At 33.1% G+C, this 24,117-nt stretch overlaps 2 protein-coding genes and 1 non-coding gene across 3 annotated transcripts; all 3 read right to left on the reverse strand.

The window, feature by feature from the left end:
• Positions 1-408: 408 nt before the first annotated feature.
• TRNAS-UGA (transfer RNA serine (anticodon UGA)) lies at positions 409-490 on the reverse strand. Its single transcript has one exon. It is a non-coding gene; the product is annotated as a tRNA-Ser (tRNA).
• Positions 491-8,111: 7,621 nt separating this feature from the next.
• Positions 8,112-20,267, reverse strand: LOC145558907 (putative pentatricopeptide repeat-containing protein At1g03510). Its single transcript, XM_081620273.1, has 6 exons — positions 19,867-20,267; positions 16,891-19,404; positions 16,043-16,134; positions 15,219-15,315; positions 12,140-12,187; positions 8,112-8,547 (listed from the first exon to the last, which is right to left on the reverse strand). The coding sequence occupies exon 2, from the start codon at positions 19,295-19,297 to the stop codon at positions 17,873-17,875; it is 1,425 nt and encodes a 474-aa protein (XP_081476399.1). The 5' UTR covers positions 19,298-19,404; positions 19,867-20,267; the 3' UTR covers positions 8,112-8,547; positions 12,140-12,187; positions 15,219-15,315; positions 16,043-16,134; positions 16,891-17,872.
• LOC145558019 (auxin-responsive protein SAUR50) lies at positions 10,582-10,896 on the reverse strand. The gene has a single exon (XM_081619175.1). The coding sequence runs from the start codon at positions 10,894-10,896 to the stop codon at positions 10,582-10,584; it is 315 nt and encodes a 104-aa protein (XP_081475301.1).
• Positions 20,268-24,117: the final 3,850 nt, after the last annotated feature.

A 24,117-nucleotide genomic window follows, 5' to 3' on the forward strand; every position in this document is an offset into this window, starting at 1 on the left:
TTAGAAGATTCACTCACCATAAGCCATGGGTACAACCTGAGTTGAATCCAAATGTAGTCGGAGCTTAACTCCGATAAATCGAGTGAAAATCCTACAAAAAACTAAACAAACACTTGATAAATGTTTCAATATGACATAAATGGTAAAGAAGAGATTATAAAACATGCGAAGACAGATTTATCACTGATATTAAATGACTTCCTATTACTATTTTTTTTTTAAAATATAATTATGTCAAAATTATAATTTTTGAGATGTGTAGTTCAAGATTTAAATTAAAAAATTGCATTGAAAACCAAAAGTTACTCCTTAATTTAATACTGCCGTGAACACGTAAGCTGAAATATGACTATTATCATGTTAGGAGAAAGAAGAAAGAAGTAAAAGTGGGGGAAAAAAAACACAAAACGTCGGCAGCAGGACTCGAACCTGCGCGGGCGAAACCCAACAGATTTCAAGTCTGTCTCCTTAACCACTCGGACATACCGACTTTTTGCTGCCGATTCACAATTATAATTTCATAAATTGTCCAACATTATACCTATTTGATTAACCTCTCTAGTTTAGCTTAGCTAATTATCTTGGAATGTGACATTATCAAACAAGGTTAATCCTTGACAACCTGACATGATCCTTAGTTTATCATTTACAAATAATTCTTTTGAATGAAAACCGACAAATATATATTGAGTATATAAAATCAAGTTCCACCAAAGTTATTATTATTTTTTTTTTTTGGAGAAACAATCCAAAACATACAAATTCCTTACAACCTCAAGAGTCCCACCTTATCACTAGATGAGCTAAGGTATTCCCCGTCCGTTTAATCTGGGATATTACAAACGAATTAAAAGAAGATTCAAATTTACATATAGAACCTAATATAAATTCATTGGGCCGTGAGTTGACTTGAGTAAGAAGGCCCATTTATGATCATTCAGACGAAGATCCAAAAGCTTTTGGTCCATAATCATGGATATTGTTTGTAAATCTGTCATCCTATCGCCTCTTCGGCAATGAGTGAGTGACTAACATCAAAGTTTTTATTTTTATTTTTCATTTCTCCAATTCATATACATTGATAATTGACAAGGAAATGTAGATGAAGCATTAATTTGTAGTCAAAGGTGTTGACTGGAATGCTTGATAGGTTACGTTCTTTGATGAGACCAGAATTACTTGATTAGTACATACTACATAGTAGGTTTAGACGTTAATCACTACTTTGTGTCCATCATCGGTATAAAAAATTACCACAATTCGTACTAGCTATAGCCAACCATTTAAGACTTTCATACTTCATTCTATACGACATTAAAAGCTTTTACTTGAAACCATGTAGGGCACTTTAATTGTTTTTTTTTTTTATTTATTTTTTTTTTTATTTATTTTTTTTTATAAAGAAGTTCAATTAGTTATCGTACTCATATTGAATGGAGTATTCTTGTAAGTCTAATTTATTTTAGACTAATTAATTAACATACGTACCTTGAATATGCGATACAACGCTCATACTTAGTACATGGGGGGAATTCAACGAGGATCAAACTTTTCTCACATCCATGTACATTTGATATAACCACCAAATGAATAACATAGGAGCTGAGACATCATCATTATATTATTCATTTATATGCCCATCGTTGATGTTTCCTTCAAGAAATTATTTGTAGTTTATGAATACTTACCTTATGACTCATCCTTCAACCGTTTTTTTTTTTTTTTTTTTCTTTTTTTTTTTTTTTGGTGTATTTTTTGGCTAAATAAAATATATCAGTCTACACCGTCCAACTTTTTTTAGTTGATACACCAAATATTTTACATATCAAATTCTCATTTCTCAATGATTATATATCGAAGTATCATTTTATGATTTTCCAACAACTTATTCAATTGGTTATGATTAGCAAATCTTATCATTCTATATATAGACCTTATCACTAACGATGAAAAGTTGGCTGATTTTTGTTCAATTCAATAATGTTGATCATAATAATGCTCGTCAAATAATTAAGATAATAATAATAAATATTTTTTTTTTAAAAAAAAACTAAGTTGATCGAAAATTCGAAATGATTCTTTGTAGTCAAAGGTGCTGTTTGCTGCCATGCACGATACGTTACACGAATTACACCCTTTGACAGTTTGACGAGACCACAGCAGGTTCAATTACTATTCTGTCGATCACTAGATTATTGAACTGGTTGCTATTTTGGCTATTTGTCAACTATGACTCTATTTGGTGGTAGCGTTTGAGATAACTGTTAGCGTTTTAATCAGTTAAAACACTACTTAAAAAAATGAGTGTTTAACAAAATAGCGTTTTTATAATGTTAAGGGAATGTGCACCTTATTGCCATATGATTTTGATGCAATTCCCACTTAAATACTTGATATTTTGAAATTAACTTTATATATAATCCACTTTCTCAAAGCATCTTACGAATGAAATAGTCAAAGCTTTAATTTTTAATTTTGTTGGGAGTAACAAATTATAATTTCCAAAAGATGAACAAAAAGTCGAAAATATGTTGGAAAAAAGTTTATAAGTAAATGCTTTGATTAATTCAAAATTGCATTTATAAAAAGCTAACCAGCACAACAATTACATTTTACAATGTGAACCTCACTAAAACAAAAAAGAAAAAAAAAAATTATTATGGTTTCAAAGTAATGCTTAATCAAACATTGAAATTGATTTCACTCCATTCCAATTCCAACTATATGAGTACTATGTGAAAATGTACCGTAATATGCATTTGTATAGTTCTTTGCATGGTAGAAAGATAATGGTGGGGTAGAAATCATGTGGTAAATCATTAAATCCTTATGACAAAAAATGGTCCAATACTCTAATTGCCAAATACCCACATAATTTTAAGCAATTTTCGTCCAATAGATTAAGATGAATATTCGCATTTGCAATCATTTTCTAGTTTTTCCTTTGTTGTTTTTAATTGAGTAATTGTTAACTAGATGATGTAGATCTTTTTCCACGAAATTAGGAGTTGGAGGACCACTCCACCCCTTCAAAGGAAATCGCATAAATTGCATTATTTGAAACATTAGCGAAAGTCGAAAGTCATTTCATGAGATGATGACAGTAAATGAGTAATTTTAAAAAGTTACAAGATACCTTATCGTTATAAAAATAAGTTAATATGTCTTCAAGATTTATAAATTTATAGTGACGAATGTTGGACCAAAAAGCACGAAAGACCAGAGTTAAACCTTCAACCTTTATTTAAATACTACTTAATATAACAACTTAACCATTGTACAACCTCCGGTCGAAATTACTCGCAACTTTGAAATATTTTATATCTTACAAATAATACCCAAAAAATGCGAGTAATTTGAACCGGAGATAGTAAAAAAAAAAAAAAAAAAAAAAATCAATTTTGGGCAATAATTCTATACATCTAATACCTTAGAAAAATAAATTCGAGGGTCGGGCTCCTACCTCACAATGTAGATCCTTCCCGATTTACAACTTGTCAAGATCAAACTCGAGATGGGGTTTGACTAATGAGCTCAAGTAATTCACAAGCATGATCACCTCTTAATGCCCCCCCTACACTTCTCTCACTCATAATTTAATTTCAGAGTGTAGATCTACTCTCTCTACTTTTTAATTTACACATTCGTTTTTTCAAACTTTTCAATACATTATACACCTCTTAAAACATTGTTATTTTTGAAAATAATTAATACTTTGTACAAAGTATTTATTAAAGTTAAAAAGATAGAAATATGGTACATTATAAAGGCCAAAATCATTTCCTACTCAATGACAGCGATTTTCATCCAATGGATTTTATTGACAAATAATTTACTTTATCCTTGAATTTACAAGTCTTATTTTCTCTTAAAAAAAAGACAAATGAAAGGTTTCACCGAAAATTAAATACGGACTAGTAGTACATGAAAACTGAAATGGACCTACAAAAAAGATAGGAAAAGGATCCGTACTCCACGAGGACGACAGACTTTGATCCTTAGTCAAATCAACCAGAATTTAATTTAGACATTTTTTGCTTTCTAATCCGTAATTAAAGTTACTTAGCTGGAATTTGTCACATTCTTCCTTTTATGTTCCCTAACGTGTTTTTGCAGAGTTCAATCCCATTCCTTAATTATTCAAGGGAAGCCTTGGTTTATCAAAGTTGAGACAAAATTTCAAACCAATTACTATACACTCTTGATTTTTTACAAATCACAACCAATCCATGCCATACTCTACCAAACTATAGCCCAACATAAAATACATCTGATAAGGAGTTGGACTAGTAAACGCTAATACCCCATCACCGCACCAGTCTCTGAGGAAGCTTCAATTTATCTTTTTGATAAGTACTAAAATATTAATCTAATCACATATCTATAAATAAACCAACAAAAATTTTCAGCCAACATGACATTTTGGTAATATAACCAATATATATGAGGCCCATATTTAATAAGAAGTTATTAATTTTACTTTCGCCTTCTCAAGTCTCAATACCTCAAGTTGAAGTGTATAAATCATGAATTAAATGTTATAGTATTTGTAGGTTGTGCCTTGTGCTAGGCTTGCGTTCCTTGGGGCTTGGCTAAACCTTAACCACAAGTCCACAACTAAACATTTTAGGTATAAGCACATGTGCAGATGTGCTACTATGCCTAGCCAAAGCTTGCATACTTGCATTACATGTAATTTGTATTAGCATAATTTATTTTGAAAATATTTGCTCATCACTTAACAACGGATAGATCAAAAGTACAAATCAAACCATTTTGTAAATCACAGATAAATTTTATATAGACTTCTTATTTAAGTTTACTTATCAAACGCACTGTAAATGATCATCCTTAGTACTCTGTTAGTATACCACGTACAAAGTAGTATAAAGTCTAAGGTGGTAAGAATTGTACTTACAATCATAAGCTTGTGGGATCAATCCTCAGTAGAACTTAAGGGCGGAGAATTTTTTACCATTCACTCTCACTCCCAAGAGGCCTTATATTTGTTCAAATCAACATTGACTAGTAATTGTAATGTATAATTGTACCTTCCTAACTTCCTATAGGTTCATGGTAGTTGTGTTGAACCAAAAAATAAAATCACCGGAACGTAGGAGATGATAAACCATTGTACCTTTGCATAAGAATTAAGAAGAGAGGTGGTACTTGCAATCCAACATAAATTCCCTACCAGCATGAAAAATCAATCTATTATCTGCATTTAAGACTTTAAGTCAGGATAAATAAGAAAAAATTATAAAAAAAAAAAGGTACTGTCCTAGTGTCCTTTGTCCTATAATATTAGCATCAGATGACATGCACTAATTAAGGAACTAATCAAAAAAAGTTATGGACAAGGATCCTCCATTGCACAATGCCTTTGTGTGGGAAAAGAGAAAATATACACAGAGAAGGTAGGCCTACCTTTAGATGAGTTGGCAAAACTAGATTTTACCCAATTGCCAAAATCAAATTACTCTAATACTTGATCATCAAACTATACAATTCTATCATAATGTTGCAAGTAAAAAAGAAACAGAGAAAGTATTTCAATAAATACAAAATAGTATACACGCTATATGGGCAATATCCCGATGGAATTGAAGCAAAATTGAATTGAACTCATCAACAAAATATGAGCAAAACCAAATTAATCGTCCCAACATTACCTTAATTTTTTTTCCCATCTTTTATAGTCATGCAACTAGAGTACATAAAAGTTGAACTGACATAATTAAAAGACAATACGACAATAACCAGGCACGGAATGTGTATCAATGAATATTATTATAGGTTCTTAAAAATTTTATCTAGGCAAGTTATACAAGTTAATACAACCAGCGTATTCAGTTAGGTTAGTGTTAAGAGAATCATGAGTTGAGGAGGTGATGCCTTAGCTTCATCTTCCATCCTCAAGGTTAGGCTTACGATTCTCATAGGGGCTAAAGAAAACGAGAGGTGGGTGTGCGGGGTGTCTGAATGGCTGAGCTATTACTTACATAGGTGGCATAAATTCCGACTAAATTGTGAATGGCTGAGCTTAATTTGGGGGGGGGGGGGGGGGTGGGGGGTGGAGTTGGGTATGATTGGGTCTGGTTGATTCTCTAAGAGAAGGTAGGCTCAGCATGTTTGTGTGTAAAAGAATAGATTCATTTATATTAAGGGGAAAATCTAGGTAATTAGGTATAGATTTCATAAAATTAGAAGGTGCATGCATAGCTACTTGTATGTAGCATGACAAAGAAATAACATCAACATCCTTAAAATTAAAATAATTATATGGCAAGAATACAACACAATGATCAACTTCATTAAAGAAAATATCCAACATCAAAGAACAAAAGTAATGGATCCCCTTATTTCACTCACATTTCATTGTTCTCAAGCAATCATCACATATCATGTAAACTCCAGGCAATATGAAGTCATATAAGAGTTGGAAAAGGGGACAATATGGCATATGCCATAATTATATAAATGACTCGGAAAATAAATATTAAAATTATAATTAATATAAAAAAGTATACAAGCATTAATGACATAAATGATGGGATATCATTTATCCTATGTGAGGAGGAGATTTGAACAGAAAGATATTCTTCAGAGGAAGAGGCTGAGGAGAGTCTAAACAGAGGGAATTTAATTTTGGAAGGAAGTATGAATGTGAGTTAGAGACAATATTTGTGGTTGAACATTAAAAGGGGGAAGAAAATAAAAACTGAGACTGAGAGTAAAGGAGGGAAGAAAGGGACCAGCTAATCACAACTAGCTTTTTGCTTCTTTGCTAGCTGGTCCTGCACACTGATGTAAGTTAATAATTTGGCTAAGTGAATCAAAAATCCGATTACAGATTTGATTTTATTCAGACATTATCACATTGGGGTGTTGGTAGATAAAGACGTACACCAACAAAAATCAAACTGTTAGTTGATGTACGGCGTGCTTAAGGAGTTATACGTACACTACCTTAACTTGCAGTTGCAGGGGGTAGAATAAGGAAGAAATCTAATGTGATATAGTTTGTACTCTTTACTTGAGGATATACTGATTTTTTGTTGGTGACAACTAATGTTGGTTGAAAGAGATAGGCAGGAAGAGTTAAAAGAATGTGTCTCAATGTGTAAACTACTTCAAATCTGACCATCAAAGTGCTAACTAAAAAATAAGGAAGAACCAAAAATATCATACATGTATCTTTGAAGAAGAAATTAGAGTGATAAGAAAAACCAATTACTCCGTTAGAGTGATAAGAAAAACCAATTACTCCGTAGATCTCTATGGTTCTACACTTCTACCTAAACCAAAGCTTGGCACAGGTTACCTAAGGCCTCAAACACCAATAAGAGTCTCACCCAATCACAAAAATTAAAGTATTACGCACATTAAATCTCAGATTCTCAGGTTTCACTATATATCACCCATAATAGTAAACATTGTACATTTGTGTACTAGCTTTTGCCCCTTTTATGGTAAAAATAAAAAAAGAAAAAAAATAAAATATCTTGGGATGTAATGTGCCTTATATGTTAATTTTATCATTCCACACTATTTAATTACAGGAAACATTCCAGCTGTTAAACCTAATTTCTTGAATGTTAAAACTATTCCAAGTTCAAGCAAGGTAATAATGTAAAAGAAAGGGGACCTATTTTGTTATTGGGTCAGACAATGATTTATGCATTCAAGCTATAATGGTTATCTTTCACATGTGGTTGTGGAAAAAACTAAGAGAAGATAGATGAAAAAGAAATTAATGTGATAGAAATTAGAATAGATACTGCATTTATTCAAGGTTTAACCTTTCACAGAATCAAAAGAACACAACCAGCAATACTCCAATTGAATCATCACTTTCAAGTTCAACAATCCCTTTGTACATTTTGTTTTATCAAGTGGGCTCCTTCAACAAAATATAATGCATTGACAATGAACTAAAACAGTTGCCTGCAAATAAGTTTGTTTCCGAAAATAAAATTTTAAGGCCCTAAACTAATATCATCCACAGAAACATAGATTCATCAGCAAAAATAGAAGTCGGAATTTAAAATATAGGAAAGAAAACAAAGCTCGACAATTGGAAAATCGACGAGAGTGAAAAAACAAGAGTCTGAAATATCATAATCATAGCCCCAAACATAAAAAGCTACAACTCAGTGAGACAGATTGAAAATAGCAAAGGGATGAAGCTTTTATCGACCTATCATCATCTATGATCCCTTCTTTTTAGTACAAAGATGGACCATATTGCTGGAAATTTAATGCTTCTAATTCTCAGCATTTTAATATTAGATTCAAATTTAATATTATGATCAGAGATGATTCTTGTAAAGAGCCTATCATGTTGAATTTCTATCATAAAGATATTTACTTCTTTACCTCTTTCTTACTACACAACCAATGCATCATAAATTCACATATGAAGCACATTCAAAGTGGCATAACTAAAGTCAAGTTTCACAAAATAAGAAAGGAAGGGTACAGTCTACGTACAATCGTACAAGTTGGAGCATATCTATCTCTTTCCCAGCTTTTGCTCATTTCTTTCTGCCAAAATTAGGGAAAATTGATATTTTAAAAAAAAAAAAAAAAAAATCTACATAGAATCCCTTTGTTCTTTCATATTTAATGTTGCAGCATTGCTTTTAAAATAACAAAATACCTTTTACTTCAAGGATCTTATATAATCAGTACAAAATATCTACGGGAACGGGTTCTTTTGTCTTTTAAGTCAAATGACACAATGTGGAATACTCCGTAAATTTTTATATCTTTAAAAGAAAAAGGGTGCGACTGTGTAATTTACATATGAAGTACAATATAACCCAAACGAATAAAGATAATGTTTTAAAGAAGCAATCTCTTGCCACTTGATAATTTTGGGACCAAACTACCCAATCTTAGTCATAAATGAACCATTGTTAAAATTCATTCAGGAATTATCACGCAACTTCTCAAGGAAGACTATAACAACCCCATACAGAGTACTTGTATTTTATATAACCCATTTTGTAGAAAAAAACAAGGACAATTCCCAAGAAATAATGTTAGTATTATCACTGGTAGTACTCCGTAATACCTAAACCCTTTTCTCTCCTCGGATTACCAAAACTACTTTAGCACATATTTTTGTATCGATTTGTACAGTCTCCTATGCCATATTGGCGATATTGCCATGATGCCAAGAATCAAGATTCAAGATATCCCAAGATTTGTTTGTCTTCTTCAAATATCATGCACTAGACCACGAAGGTTCCTAGAACTCTCTTTTTTCAAAAAAAAAAAAAAAAATAATAATACTCCCTCCATCTTTTTATTAAAGATATATTTGGATTTTTTCACAGAAATTAAGAACTTTGGTGGAAATACACAATTGCACGTGGAGTTAAAAAGTGGAAAAAAAAAAAAGTAATTGAGGAATAATTGAAGAGGGGAGAGAGAAAGTGTTGAAAATTAATGTAAAAAGTCATTGTCAATACAAAAAATGTAGCAATTCATTAAAAAGTAGAGAATATTCTCAAATACTACTCCGTACAAACTTAAAATAGAAATAGATTTTTAATTTTGATTTGCCAAAAAAGGAGTAAAGGTCTTTAATAAAAGGACGGAGGAAATACTCAATAGTAATACGTAGTATAATAAAATAAAAACTGTAAAATAAATTCATTTGAGACACTGATTAGGAACCCTACATTTCAGCTGCAGTAATTGGACCAAAATGCCCTTTTATTACTCTAATAGAGAGAGATGGGTAATATTTTAAACGGGGTAATGCATTGGGTAATGCATTATTAATTCCATATTACCCCTTAAATACAGTACTTTCTTAAAAAAAAAAAAAAAAAAAAAAAATCCCTGTAAATGACTTGTAATCTAATAAGAATAAGCCCTAATTCCTTAAAGGCCTTATATGTAAACATTCAAAGAGGGAATAGTCCCTTGTTGTTTAAGGTTGATGCACACAAATTAAGGTTTTTTTTTTTTTAAAAAAAAAAGTTAATGCATTCATCGTTAAAAGTGATCCAGTAAATTATGTTTACATATTAAATTGACTGGTAGTCTGGTATGGAGCCAAAAGTTTGCTGGTTACTATGACTTGGGTAAAAAGGGATAAAAATAGTTACATAAAAGATTCATGATGTCATACATATATACATTTGAATTATTGAAGGCCAATCTAAAATGTGCACAAGGAAAACACATTAATGTAACAAGCAAGAACGAACAGTTTCATTCCTCTCACAGGGCAGAATAAAACTCTGTGAGGAAAAGCTTAGAACTTTTTACAAATTAATCTAACCCAGAAAATAATTTCATGGGTCTTGGGTTAGATCAGTGCTTATCAATTACAACAAAAACCCGATAATCGGGTTTAAAGAATTAAGAGATCCATCACTGACCAAATACTTAGGTCAAACAATGAAGAAAAGATGTAAAAAAAAAGAGAAGCATCATATCATGCAGAGCTTATGCTCTCATTGAACTGTTTCATCTTACGATCATCTTTCTTCAAGAAAACTACACCCCTCCCCCCCTAAAATCACCACCCATTCTTCTTCTGTCGGCGAAAACTTAATAAAATCACCTAAGCATGGAAGTAAGAGAACGAAAAACAACTTCTTCACAAGGGATTGTAAGGCCCATATCATGATCAAATCCAAACTCCTCTTCTGCTCGTTGAAGCAAACATTGGAACTCTGGATGGGATAAAAAGGAAATGGGAACAATGTACCTACTCCTATTCTCTCCTACATAGACAGGAAAATGGCCTTTTGGAACGTCAAGCGGAAGGCCATCTTCGTCGTAGCCATGTTTTTTACCTAGACTAGAGCACCTCTTAAGGATTTGTTTCAGCAATGCTGTTTGTGTTAGCTTGCTTGATTTTCTAACAGCCATTTTCTTCCTCTTTGCTTCAGTTTTTCCAAGCAAAAGTGCTTTTCTTTGGTTTTTTTTTTTGATATGGAAAGTGTTTTAGGAGTACTTTTGTTGAATGAGGAGGGATGAGAGGCTTGTGAAGGGCATGAAGGTTATTTAAGGAGGAGAAAAAAGAGAGAGAAAGTCAATAAGAGAGAGAAAAGAGAAAGGGGACCAGGAGGTCATGTGGGGTGTAGTAAGCAAAGGACAGGCCACGGGCGTTTTGGAGTAAGTGTAATTTCTCACCAGGACAAGGTGGGAGCCCAGAGCACTTGGCTATAGACCCTAGTTTGTTGCCCCTCCTAATAGCATTGTGGATCCCATTTCATTTCTCTACTTAGTTTATACTGTCATTCTCTCTCTTCAGGTGCATCTCTAAAAATGAGTTAATCCTATGTTTAAAGTCAGATACTAGTCATACTACAATTTTTTACTGTCCTTAGACTTAACCCATAAGTAGTAAACTTAGATCCTGACACAGTAATAAAAGCATTGTAAGATTTTTTGGATCTTGTAAATACTCAAGTATTAAATACGGAGTATTTTATACCCTCGATCTCTTACATTGATACGGTACTTTGTTTATCGCTATTTGTAAGCACCGTTTTAATATTGGGATGTCTCTTGTATGCCACATCCTAGTTATGGTCATATGGTCTCATTACTTCACTCTCAATTTCTCATAAACTACTTATATATGGCTCCATTATTTTTCTCTCATCAAATTAAATTCACTCAACTAAATATTTTAATTGTGTTGTCAAACACAAATATTGGGTTCCTTGACTCCTTTTCTCGCTATGTAGTTTCGTGTTTTTATTTTATATATAGGGAATGTTCTCTTATTGCATTATCTTAAAGGGATAATGAATATCTGAAGTAGGCTTCATCTATTAACTATTTGAAGTGGCCCTCTAATGAACTAATCAATATTGCAGATTCAATTATGTCTAATAATAATTGAGCTAGAAAGATTAGCAGATAAGAAGAGGTCACTAACAGGCTCATGTAGTCACTATTTGGATCTAAAATGATGATATCATGATTTGGCAAATAAATCCAGAAATGCATGTATGACTAACTAGCATCCACTTATTGGAAAATATAAGGATCAAGCATGATACTTTGGGTTGAAATGATGAGCATGAGGAACAAGTCTATAGATAGAAGCAATGGTAAAGCTAGAATTTTTTATCAACTGAGTTCAATTCAAACACAAACTAACCTGAGTGTCCCACGTTCATTGGGTCTGAATCAAAAGAGGTTCTTCTTCCTGAAAATAGAAGAAAATTCACATTAATGACTTGGAATACATTACGGTTGTACTGATTATCAAACTAATATCCAATCATAATTAAGTGAAATTTCAAAGTCCAATCAAACAGATAATCAACTCCTAATAAACATCAGCACATGGAGATGGAAGTACAAAATCTCAACTTTCTATTAGCACTATCATTACATCACTTTTAAACAAAAAAGACCTACTATCATACTATTAATAGTACTAATTTCCCAGCTTAGATTCCTCCTGTTTACCAAAATCACGGACTATGAGAGCAATTGTACTGGAAAGGTACAGTTACAGGAACAGGGGTTTTGGTATTTTCTGATTGTTTAGACTTGTGATTCTATAGAAATCAGTGGGAAAAAAAAATAACAAATCTCAACAAACAGCACCACAAAAGATTGCTGTTACCATCCATGTGTAATCTGCAACGCCTTTTGAGGTGTCTCTAAATTTTATTTTACTTGACAAAATAATCCTATTTTGTTTCCTTCTAACTGTTATAGTTAGGCAAAGTTTGAAAGTACTAACTGACAAGCATAAAGCTTAATTTTAATGTAAATCCTCTGTTTCACTTTAACACCTTCAAAATCCTTCAGAAAGATTCTAAATTTAATTTATTCTGTATTAGGAACACACTTTCTGAATTTCGCAGGTACTATGTAATGTACTTCATATTTTTAATCACAGCATGACTATACTTTATTTCAGAATCTCCATGGCAAGTTGCCACATTAATTGGTATATACATCTACTATCTCTATCTGTATTGATAAAACTAACGTGCTAACCCTGTCCTTTCACAACCCAAAGGCTCAAAATTGAACTAAAAAAAAAACAAATTGTTGACTAAAAACAAAAATATACTTAAATTGCGAATGAAGACGCTGTTTTTCAATTTGATAAATATACACCACTTTGGGTGCTTAAGGTGCCAAATAAGAATCAATGTAGGCACCTGAACAGACTGGATCAAAAACAAATCTATTAAAAACACAGCTTTATTTAGCAGGAAGAAGCCCAAACAGATATCCAACCAAATAACCAATACAGATCTCATTATAATGTTCCAAAGCCTTCAATGATTCGAGGTGTGGTCAAGCAAGATGGAATATCTTGGCGAAAGAAGCAAGGGCTAACAAGGACAACAAAAAAAGAAGTTTCCCTTATTCAATTTAACATAGCTATCCACAATAGATTGTAGCAGATTTGCTAGCCGCAGTGGTAGAGACCCAATAACAAGGACTTCCCTCCGTGGTCCAACTGTTGAACCCATCACTACTAAAATCACAGTCAATAAAACAACCACCAAGTCTACTGGAAGCAAGCGCCACCACTATCCATGCAGTTTGGATCTCCTTGAAAAAAAACTTATCTCATGCAGTAAGATGCAGTACGCAACTTTTTCATTGTCAGATAAAATGTATAGATTGATATCCTTTTTCAATTTTTACCAAAAATGGCCCATCAAATTGTTTTCAATTCTTTTGTTTTATGAATTAATAGTTTGTGCGTTTCAGACTAAGGGGCAATATAAAAAAAGATCCTTGTTATTAACACAGGATAAGGGCTACCTAAATCCAAAACTACCTTACCCTGTTATGGACGAGAATCTCTTTAGAGACATTGGGGGTGATGTTGATCTATGATACAGGATGTAGGATTTGGAAATGTATGTTTTAGAATTTGATGAGCCAAATCCAAATGCTATCGCTAACCATTGGTGAATTATACACCGCATTCCATCATGATACAATTAAACAACAAAGTCAACCACAAAGTAGCAAGGCAATCCTTTGATGCCAAGAAACATTGTGGATAATTTTGACAAACACCACTGCATAAAGTAACTCTAGATTAATTAAGAAGAGACCAGTTTTTAATCCATGTTGCCAATTGGTAATAGCACCAATAGGTGTAGGTTCAGGTTAACTACACGTACAAGTGGAAATTACCAAAGTTATGTTGTTTTCATTTTGTTTTGTTTTTTGCTTTTGGTTTAGTTTCTTTTTTCTGTCTTTTCTATTGTAATGTAAAAAATTGAGCTACACTGGAAGTTACTTCTAATAAGCCACCTGTTGTTGTCTACTTAAGAAGCTCTCCCATGTTCTGTGGACAATATCTACTACGGATTAGGAAGTAAAATTCAAGGGAAAGCGGTGCAGAGAGAGAAAGAGAGGCCCATTTTACATAACACAAAAAACAGTGACCCACAGCCACAGGTGCAAACATCAAAAAGTATTTTTTTTTTTCTTTGAAGTTGATCGTGACCATAGTTCTATTAGAGCACATGCAAGCCATGTTACTCTAGGTTTGAGATCCTTCTGTAAATATAAGAGGTTATTAGTAAAAGAAAGAAAAAAAAAATTGATGTCATTTCTAACAGATCAAAATTTTCTTCTCATACAAAACATTCTTGCAATGTCTTATTTTTAGACTAAGGAAACTCCCAAAAGAAAGTTATGAGGCCAGATTTTTGTTTTAATTATTTTTCTTGATATGCAAGAAAACAAATCTTTTATCAACCCAAAAACCCATAAATAGTTAATTGGAACACCATTGTTTTTTATTCGAAAAGATGATAGTTTTCTAAACCTACATCTCCCCAACAAATAAATTATGAAATTTATTGTAAAAAACATATACAGCCATACAAGCAAGATCAGACCACAAGCATTAACCCTTGAAATCAATGGGTGCCAAGGGAAAAGCAAAAGAAAGCAGAACAACAGCATAAGAACCGCAGTGATAGATAACAGGAATGCTGATCACACATTGTCTAATGGTCCCTGCCCTTAGAGCTACATATAAGCGTCTATTTCGACTTTCTGTAAGCAAGCCCAGTTCTACACGAAGCATAGATCTTGTTATCAAACAAGACTGAGACACTCAGCAGTCATAAAGCACCTAGATGATAACTTGCTTGGAGAAAGCATTAATTAGAATGAGTAGATAAGGCTAGCAGCTTGGCCCACTACAGAAAAGCATATAGATTATAAAGGATCAGAAGTTGTACCGGTTTATAGTCAATTTCAGATGAATGACAAGATCACGTCTGCAAAACCATAAGCACATGCAAAGCTGCTGAGAGGTTAAAATCTCTAAAGCTCAACCTGTATAAAAAACATTGAAGATGACTATGAGGTTGATGGAGGTTTCCCTCTATGGCCCCAACTTAATCATGCGTAGTTAGTTTGTCAAATGAATTCTAATTAATTGGGCAATTTCTATGAAAAATCATGGTTCTGAAGCCATATTGGCTACAGTACATCCAGCTCAGATTGTCGATTTTACTCTGTTTAAGAGGAAAGGACTATGAAGTACCACTTTCTTAACGCAATAAGTTTACATCAAGGAGGAGGGAAACCAAGAAAATGATAGAGGTGACACAAAGATGTTTTGATTTGTGATCCACATACATAATATGCTCGTACAACAGAACCTGCCTTTCCTCCCTCCTTCCAAATTTACAAGCGCTCAAAAGTAAGATTATTCTTTAACTTTTTCCTAATTTTTAACAGGCTCTGAATGCAGAATATGATGACCAATAAAGATTTCTTTGAAATTTGCAAGAAATCAACTATGAAATTCTTTTGCTTTTGCTAAATTGATAGTATATCCTGTATTATGTTTCGAAATGTTATATTGAAAGCTTCAACAGTCTAAGTATATGTGTTAGACTCTCAAACTTACAGTAGATGTCAGAAACAGTTAAAAAAAAAAAAAAAAAAAAGAGGCGTTTACAGTTTTAGACTCTCATAATAAAGTAACAGTCAAGTGCAAATATGTCTTCTTTAGCAATAGTAACACAAGTCTTTACTTCTGAAATAAATCTCTTACATAGTGGTTGAACTCGTTGAAGGTTTGAAGATGTTCCTGCTGCTCCTTGACACGATTCCGTTGTCTTCATAGTTTGTCAATGTGAGTATATCCTAAATCATTCAGAATAAAGCAAGAAATTTATTCTATATCGTAACACTTTTTCATAAAATTAAGTAATCCTCTGATAAATAGATGATTGATACTCCTAGTTATAAACAGAAACTAAAAAAATTGTATGTCTATTCTTCAAAAAAAAAATGTATGTTTTCAGTGATGCGGCTAGAGTTCTGTTTCATGTCAAAAAATTGTATAGACACAAGTTCTACAGAAGCATCTGCAATTCTTTATTAGACCTGTAATTAGTCGAAATCAAAACAGATGTTCACATTTCCAATAGATCCGGACCCTCAACATCAGGTCCTAAACATATCCAATCTGGTAAACTACTTTGATTATTAAAACTATTTTGGTCGTCCATCAAGGTGTAACAGGCTATCAGCCACCCATTATCCAACTCCTAAAACCAAGAAAAAGCCTCCAAGAGAGTAAATTGCATGTTATTATCTGCAAATTAACGTGTGTATAACAAAGGATAATTAGTCAAAGCACAATCATCTACACTATCAGCAAGCACAATCCAAAAGTGTCCAATTTGTCAAAGCCTATACACATAATAAACTAAGGGCATCAAATTTTCTAGCTAAAAACTTTCAAATATAATCACCTACTGATAAAACATCAAATAAACCAAGGTGCACCAATTGGAGAACAAAGTCCCTATGGTACACAACATTTGTAAAAATTATGAACAAAATCAAACAGCATTAGTAACTAGTAGTACACTAAAAGACACAGAGGATACTGACCTGGTGCAAGCTGCCGCAGATTTCAGCTCTGACTTTCCTCTGATGAACCTTCTGAATGAGATGATTACATACTGCATTACATCTCTCTCTCTCTCAGGCAGAGAGCAAAATTGGGATTGAGAGAGCGTAAATGCATCACTTGCTGATCAATTGAGACCGAAGGTAGCATGGGTTCCTACTTCCTACTTTTGGATTTTATCATTCAAGAAACAAAAACACCTGACTGGCTAAGTGCTCTAATAATAAGAAAACAATCAACTGCTATACTCTAAAACAGCAGGATTCCATCTTGATAGCATCATAAAAATCGTGCAACTGCTCTATGGTGAATTGGTGATGTATGTGAGCTTCTCTACTCCCCCTACAGCATGTCTTGCAAATGGATAATTCTAAATTGCAATTACTCATTGCAGCAGTAATCCCGAGTTATGGACATGACAAGGATTTGAATTCATTTCAATCAACAATAGAGAGAATAGGATATACAGATACACATATCAGACCAAAGCAATAGAAAGGATAAGAAAGTTCCAAGCAACTCCACGAGATAGACTTGTCTACTTTAAAGCCTTCACATAAATTTATCCAGCACCCATGGACGATAAAACACATTCTGCACCTTTCTCTGCTTAAGGGTTCTTTCTCATCTTCAATCACTAAATATTCCCTTCTAGAAAGAACACAATTTATATTTCAAAAAAGGGCGTTTCATTATCCACATCCCGCAGCTCAAACAATATATATCCTATTACAACTTCGCTATTAATGGATACTACTTTACATCAATTCCTTGTTCTGTCTTGAGAGCATCAATGACCTGAAGTTCTTCCCTTTATCAGGTAGACAACAGCTGCTATAATTGATATAATTCTACATTCATTAACTTGTGTTGACACATTTCCTCAACAGTCTGCACTTTGCCCTTTGACTGATTTCTCCAAAAATCTGTCCAAACAAGTTTACTCCACTTTGTAATCCTGCTTTAACTTGTTACCTCTATCCAACTACATCCAGCATCTTTCTTTATCCCTTGCTCCTTCATCAAATTACTTAAGTGTTCAATCTCATCCCACATGTTGAACTGAGCATACAAGTTTGACAATAAAGCAAGAACCCCAGCATTTTTAGGCTCCAATTCAAGGGCCTTCTTAGCGGCCATCCTGGCCAAATTAACATTTCCATGTTCCTTACAAGCATTAAGCAAGGATCCCCATAATGAGACAGAAATGACAAGCCCTTTTCCGGCCATCTGACTCATTAGCTTCCAAGCCTTTTCCAAATCACCAGCCTTGCAAAGCATGTCAACTACACAGCTGAAGTGCTCAGGGCCAGGATCTAGTGCGAAGTCATGGATCATGGACTCAAAATAAGAGAGACCAAGATCAACTTGGCCAGTGTTAGCACAGGCTGATATAACAGACACAAAGGCTACACCGTCTGGCCTCACTCTTTCAACCAACATATCCTGATACAGAGAAATTACTTGTATATAATGCCCACTTCTACCATATGACCCTAACATTGAAGTCCATAAAACAACATCTCTCTTTTCCTTCACACCTAATTCAAGTCCAGATTGGTTAAAAACTTGTACAGCCTTGCTCACTAACCCACATCTCCCATACATTTCAATTAATGAACTTAAGAGGACCACGTCAGTTTCTATGCCAGAAGTTACACGGAACACATAGGCATGGACTTGTTTACCCAAGCCAATAGCAGACAGCCCTGCACATGAACATAAAGCTGCTGTCAAAGTGAAGTGATCATACTTCAGATTCAGCAGAGGCATCTTTCTGAACAGTTCAATTCCCCTAATCCATAACTTAGCCTCACTATAGCCTGCTAAAAGCGCATTTGCGCAAACAGAATTTTTCATTGGAATTTCATAAAAGGCCATTTCCGCATCATCGATGAATAGTGATCTAGAATACAGACCAACAACAGCACTACCCACAAATACACTTCCGGACCAACCTGCCTTTTTTATATAGGTATGCATCTGCTTACCAAAATTAACAGTCTTGGCACTTGAAGCAGCAGTTAAAGCACTACATAGGGAATAAGAATCCAGTGGAACACCATGAATGTGCATCAAAGAGAATGTCCTAAGAGCCAAGTAAGAGAATCCACTTTGACTAAAATCAGCGAGTAATATGTTAAAGGGCAGTGGGTTTTGAGAGCTTACAGAAAAGAAGAAGTTGGTAAGAGTTTGGTGGGTCTTTTTGTTGGATGCCACAGTTATGCATGAATACATAAGTTTAGTAAGAATGTTAAGGGAACTGAAAAGCAAGCCCCTTCGAAGTAATTGACCATGAAATCTTTTGATCTCTTTGACATTATTGGTTGAAGTAAAATGGTTTAGTGAACAAATGATAGAACTCTCTTCAATGAACCAACAAACCATTCTTTAAAAAAACAACACTTACGCAATGCGGGTATGTTGCCAGTTACAGCCAGCTGCAGTTGCCTCTGTGCACAGTAAATAACCTCCTTAGCCAGATGAGCTCTTTCCTAATACATTGTAAGATCATGATCAGACAAAAAAACGAGGGCATCGAAACACCAAGCGCAAATATACCTTAATTATACACAGAATTCATGTTATGTACTTGGTTCACCAAAGAATTTGTACAGTACAAGATTGAAACCTATCAACCATAATATTTCACATAGACATTTAATCAAACACGTAACGTGCATTCTTTTAAAACTTCATCTGATTTTTCCCACAAACCCACGAACACAATTCATGTAAAAAAAAAAAACCTCCTCTAACTGCAAACAACAATTCAGAAGTTCATGTAAACAATCTAAAATTTCATCTTAAAATCAAATTTGTTTGACACCTTAATTCATTGAAACTAACCAACAATTTCCGAAGATCATGCGATAATGTCAAATATTTGTTTTCTATTAAATTCAGTAAATAACAAATTATAGTTTACAAATTAAATGAATTAAACATTGTCTTACCAATCTATGACTACAAAAATCAGATACTGGAGCTGCAGTTGCAATTAAGAGCTGCTATCAACGTTGATCGGAAGAAGAGAATGAGTATTAAGGCTTCAGTGTTGCGGCTTCGAGATGGTGATAGAGAGGTTATCAATGGAGAAAAGGCGCCAAACTTCCATGAAAGAAGATAAATTCTGCTTGATTAACGTGTTAACGTGTGTTTTCTCTTTTGAAACTGAAAGCGGGAGTTTGATACAATCCGATCAAGGGTTTCAACCATCATTTAAGTTTTTGATTGAAATGATCTCTAACGTGGTAGTAGAGCCAACGCGACATAAATCGCAAATTCAAATTCATTCATCACTTTTACAAGTGGAAAATTAATGTTGGGCAAGGCAAACGATTTGAGTCTAGCCGGATTTTAGTATGTTCGAGCGTGAATAAGTACATAAAGATACTAAAGTTTAATATAATACTCCGTAGAGATTTTTTGAGGTTAAGCGAGCTTTGACCGAGTTATAATTGAATGTAAAAAACTTATAAGTGACATTAAATGAGTTGTTCACGAGCATTATCGAGTCAATCATGATGCTTTATTCAATCACTTGACGACTTAAGATTTTTGTTCAACTGTATTTGTTACTTAACAAAACGAGTTTTGACCAAGATTGTTTGTCAGTAATTCATGTATGTAACGACTCATTTTTTACTCACAAACAATCTTGGTCAAACCTCGTTTTGTTAAGTAACAAATACAGTTGAACAAAAATCTTAAGTCGTCAAGTGATTAAATAAATCATAGATTGTTTGTGAGTAATTCATGTATGTAACGACTCATTTACATCCCGTCAAAAAAAAAAAAAACACTCATTTACACCGCTAGTGCTGAGTAGGGGCCTATATTGCATTCACATTTCAAGGTTAAAAGGTTTTTATATGAAGAAACATAATAAAGTGTATAAATTAATTATTGGTTTCAATTGTCAGTTTAAAGTAGGTTTTTTTTTTGGTTCAAATGGTGTTCAAACAATGTACACTATACAATATGTGAGAGTGTCATATACATTATACACTCGAGTGTATCATCAGGCCCCATTGTCCCTGAATAGAATATGCCTTTAAATGTTTTGGAAAATGTGTTAATTAAATACCTTTTATGGAATATGTTCATTGACCTCATAGGAAAAAAAATAATTGTTTAATTATCTAGGCCAATAATCAATTATACTCTAATCTTGTACACAAATTAATACAGAGTACTATACTACAAAAGTACATTAAGTACAACCAATCATCATAAATATTTTTTTAAAAGGAAATTAACATTAAGTACAACTATAAAGATAAAAACCTAGGTTAACGTTCCTACTCACTAGTTATAATTTATATGTCGGTCTAACCAACCATCATTACTTAGGGTCTGTTATCATAAATTGAACTCAACTGAACGGAGCTGAACTAAACTAAAACTGAATTGAAGTGAAATGAATATTTTATAAGAAAAAGAAATTAGGAGCTGACCTGAACTGAAATGAATATTTTATAAGAGAAGGAAGTTAGGAGCTGAACTAAACTGAACTGAAATAAATATTTTATAAGAGAAGGAAATTAGGAGGTGAACTGAACTGAACTGAATATTTTATAAGAGAAGGAAATTAGGAGCTGAACTGAACTGAACTGAGCTGAATTGAACTGAACTTAACTGAAGTACTGAAGTGAACTGAAAATAAACATATGAGAACAGACCCTCAAAACTTAAGAGTATAATGCTTGTTTCACTTCACTTTTAAAAGAAAATCATTAAAAATAATTTCACTTTGGTAAAAATCAATAACTTTTAAACAGAAATATAACAGAAATTTAGTAAAAATAAATTTAGCAAAATAATTTTAGTAGATAATTTTAATTCGGCATAGAGTAATTTTTTTTTAATTCAGCACAAATTAAAAATAAGCCATGCTTTAATTGAAATACTCCGTAAGATAAAGTGATAAAAGGCCCGATACACTTAACAAAACACGAAAGGAGTGACCTACTTATGTAGGTGTAGTCGAATGCTCGGTGCCCTGGTTATCCAAACCCATACGTTTCCACCTAACCCACATGTTGCAGGTCATGACTTTGCATGGCATGATGGTTGCTTTTGCAGTTGTGCATATATCATCATCATCATCACTCAAACCCAGATTCCCAAAAATATGAGGTTCTAGCAAACGAAAATTTGTTCAATTATTATAAATTCATATAGAAAATTGTCTATCATTTACTAAAGGACGAATTTATACATAATACTTTTTTTTTTTTTTTTGGCAATTTCTAGTTTATTACGATGTTGGAGTTGGGAATTTTGATCTGGCATTTCACACGAAATTACTTACAGTTCCAATGTCTTTCTATTTCTATATTTTATGGTAGGTTTTGATCTTGCAAATTTTTGCCATAATTTCATGATTTAGGGGCACAATTTCACGTAAACAAGCATAAATTAGGTTTTGGTGACCTAAATTTTTCTTCATCACAAGAATTATTGCAAAAATTGTAATTTAATTGCAAGTTAGTCGGAAATTTTGCTGATTATATGCTAGAAATTCATTGTGATTGTGAATTTGTTTTGTGTTTCAGGGTTTGATTAGAAAGGCATGGAAATTTAGGGTTTGAAGCTGCTGGATTTGGAATATTGCAAGGTTAGTTTTACTTTTTTATATTTACTGATTTTTAATAATATTGTGTTTAGAATTTTGTTAACAATTGACAAATTTTGCATATTGAGTGTGACCCACCTTCGTTAAAGCTTCATTTTCATACACCAATCACTAGGAGTAGTTTTTGTTGGTTGTTTTGTCCCTACATGTTACTATGGTTTTGGAGGTTATTGTTCAATATTCAAGTGAGCATTCAATGGACTTTCGTTTTCTAATTAGTCCTTTTGTTAGATTTATGTGATCTATTTTATTTGATTGTACGAACTTGGGTACTTAGAAGGCCATATACTATGTAACCGGTCATTGTAACCGAAGAAAGTGAAGGAAAACAGGCCATGTGAAGGGTCTCTAGTAGCAAGATTGTGAGAATGAACAATGTGATCCGCAATTGTCACTCACCCCTCCTTGTGTTTGACGTTTGATTAGGTTGTGGTCCTGGTTCTTTGAGCCACATGTATTAGGCTTAAGAGAATAATTATCTCGACTTTATTTTATTTTTATAAATAGGGGTAATATTTTTTTGGAAATGCTATAAGTAGCAAATTAAAATTAATGTTTTTCTTTGTAGCTTGTGGGCCTTGCAAAACAATGAATTTACTTGTTCCAAGTAGAACAAAGATCAGCCAATCAGCATATCAGGTTGCTATTGTTATCTGAAAGTAGTGTAAAATCAATGGATTTACTTGTTAGGATTAAAGACTGTATGAGCAAAAATCTTGATTATTTCGACTGACCAGCATTTTAGGCTGTTTTTTTTGTCCTAAAGATGACTTTTGACTATTCCCTGTATGAACTAAGTTTCAGACATGACAAAGTAGCTATATTAGGTGGTAAACCGTGTTTGTTCTATGGTGGCATGCTTATTATATGTAATATATATAATCAGTTGAGACTCTTGATACCAATTATTTATGGTACATATATTTCCAATCAGCTATCTTATAGTGAACTGATTATTTTAATTCATTAACATATGGGTGAATCTCAATGAAAATAAGGATGACTAAATGTTAGTCTGTTTTTAACAATTAAAAAAAGTAAGGTTATTGTGCACCAGTACAAATTTCTCTGCTGTTGCATATGTTAATGTTACCGTTCTGCAATCGCTCGTCTCATTAATTATTGTAGAATGGATATAGAAAAGATGTTGCACTTGCACCTGCATTCTCATCTTGGTAGAAAGGATATATTAGCGGTTTTTATTTCACATTTAAAGCTGTGATGATCTTCGACTATTAGTGTATATTGCTGGTTATCTCTCTTCCTTAAATCCTGGAAACATAATTTTGTTAGACAATCCCACTTAGCGACGCTTCTAATTAATGGTTGTTGATTACAGTTGTCATTATAATTTATAAGCCTTTTTTTTTCTCTTTGAAAGATGATTTATAAGCCTTTACCTCTTGACTTGATTGCAAAATCTAGCTGTTTATCTATTTTTATATAAATGCAAAGAATTATTTTTTCATGGATATAGGAGTTTCAACATAAGTCACTCAAAACATGCAATTAATCTTGTTTATAATAAAGGCTGCTTGCCAAAACAATATGACAATGATTACACAAA

The sequence above is a fragment of the Chenopodium album genome, chromosome 9 (genome assembly GCF_948465745.1).
Source record: "Chenopodium album chromosome 9, dcCheAlbu1.1, whole genome shotgun sequence".
NCBI classification, from domain to species: domain Eukaryota; kingdom Viridiplantae; phylum Streptophyta; class Magnoliopsida; order Caryophyllales; family Amaranthaceae; genus Chenopodium; species Chenopodium album.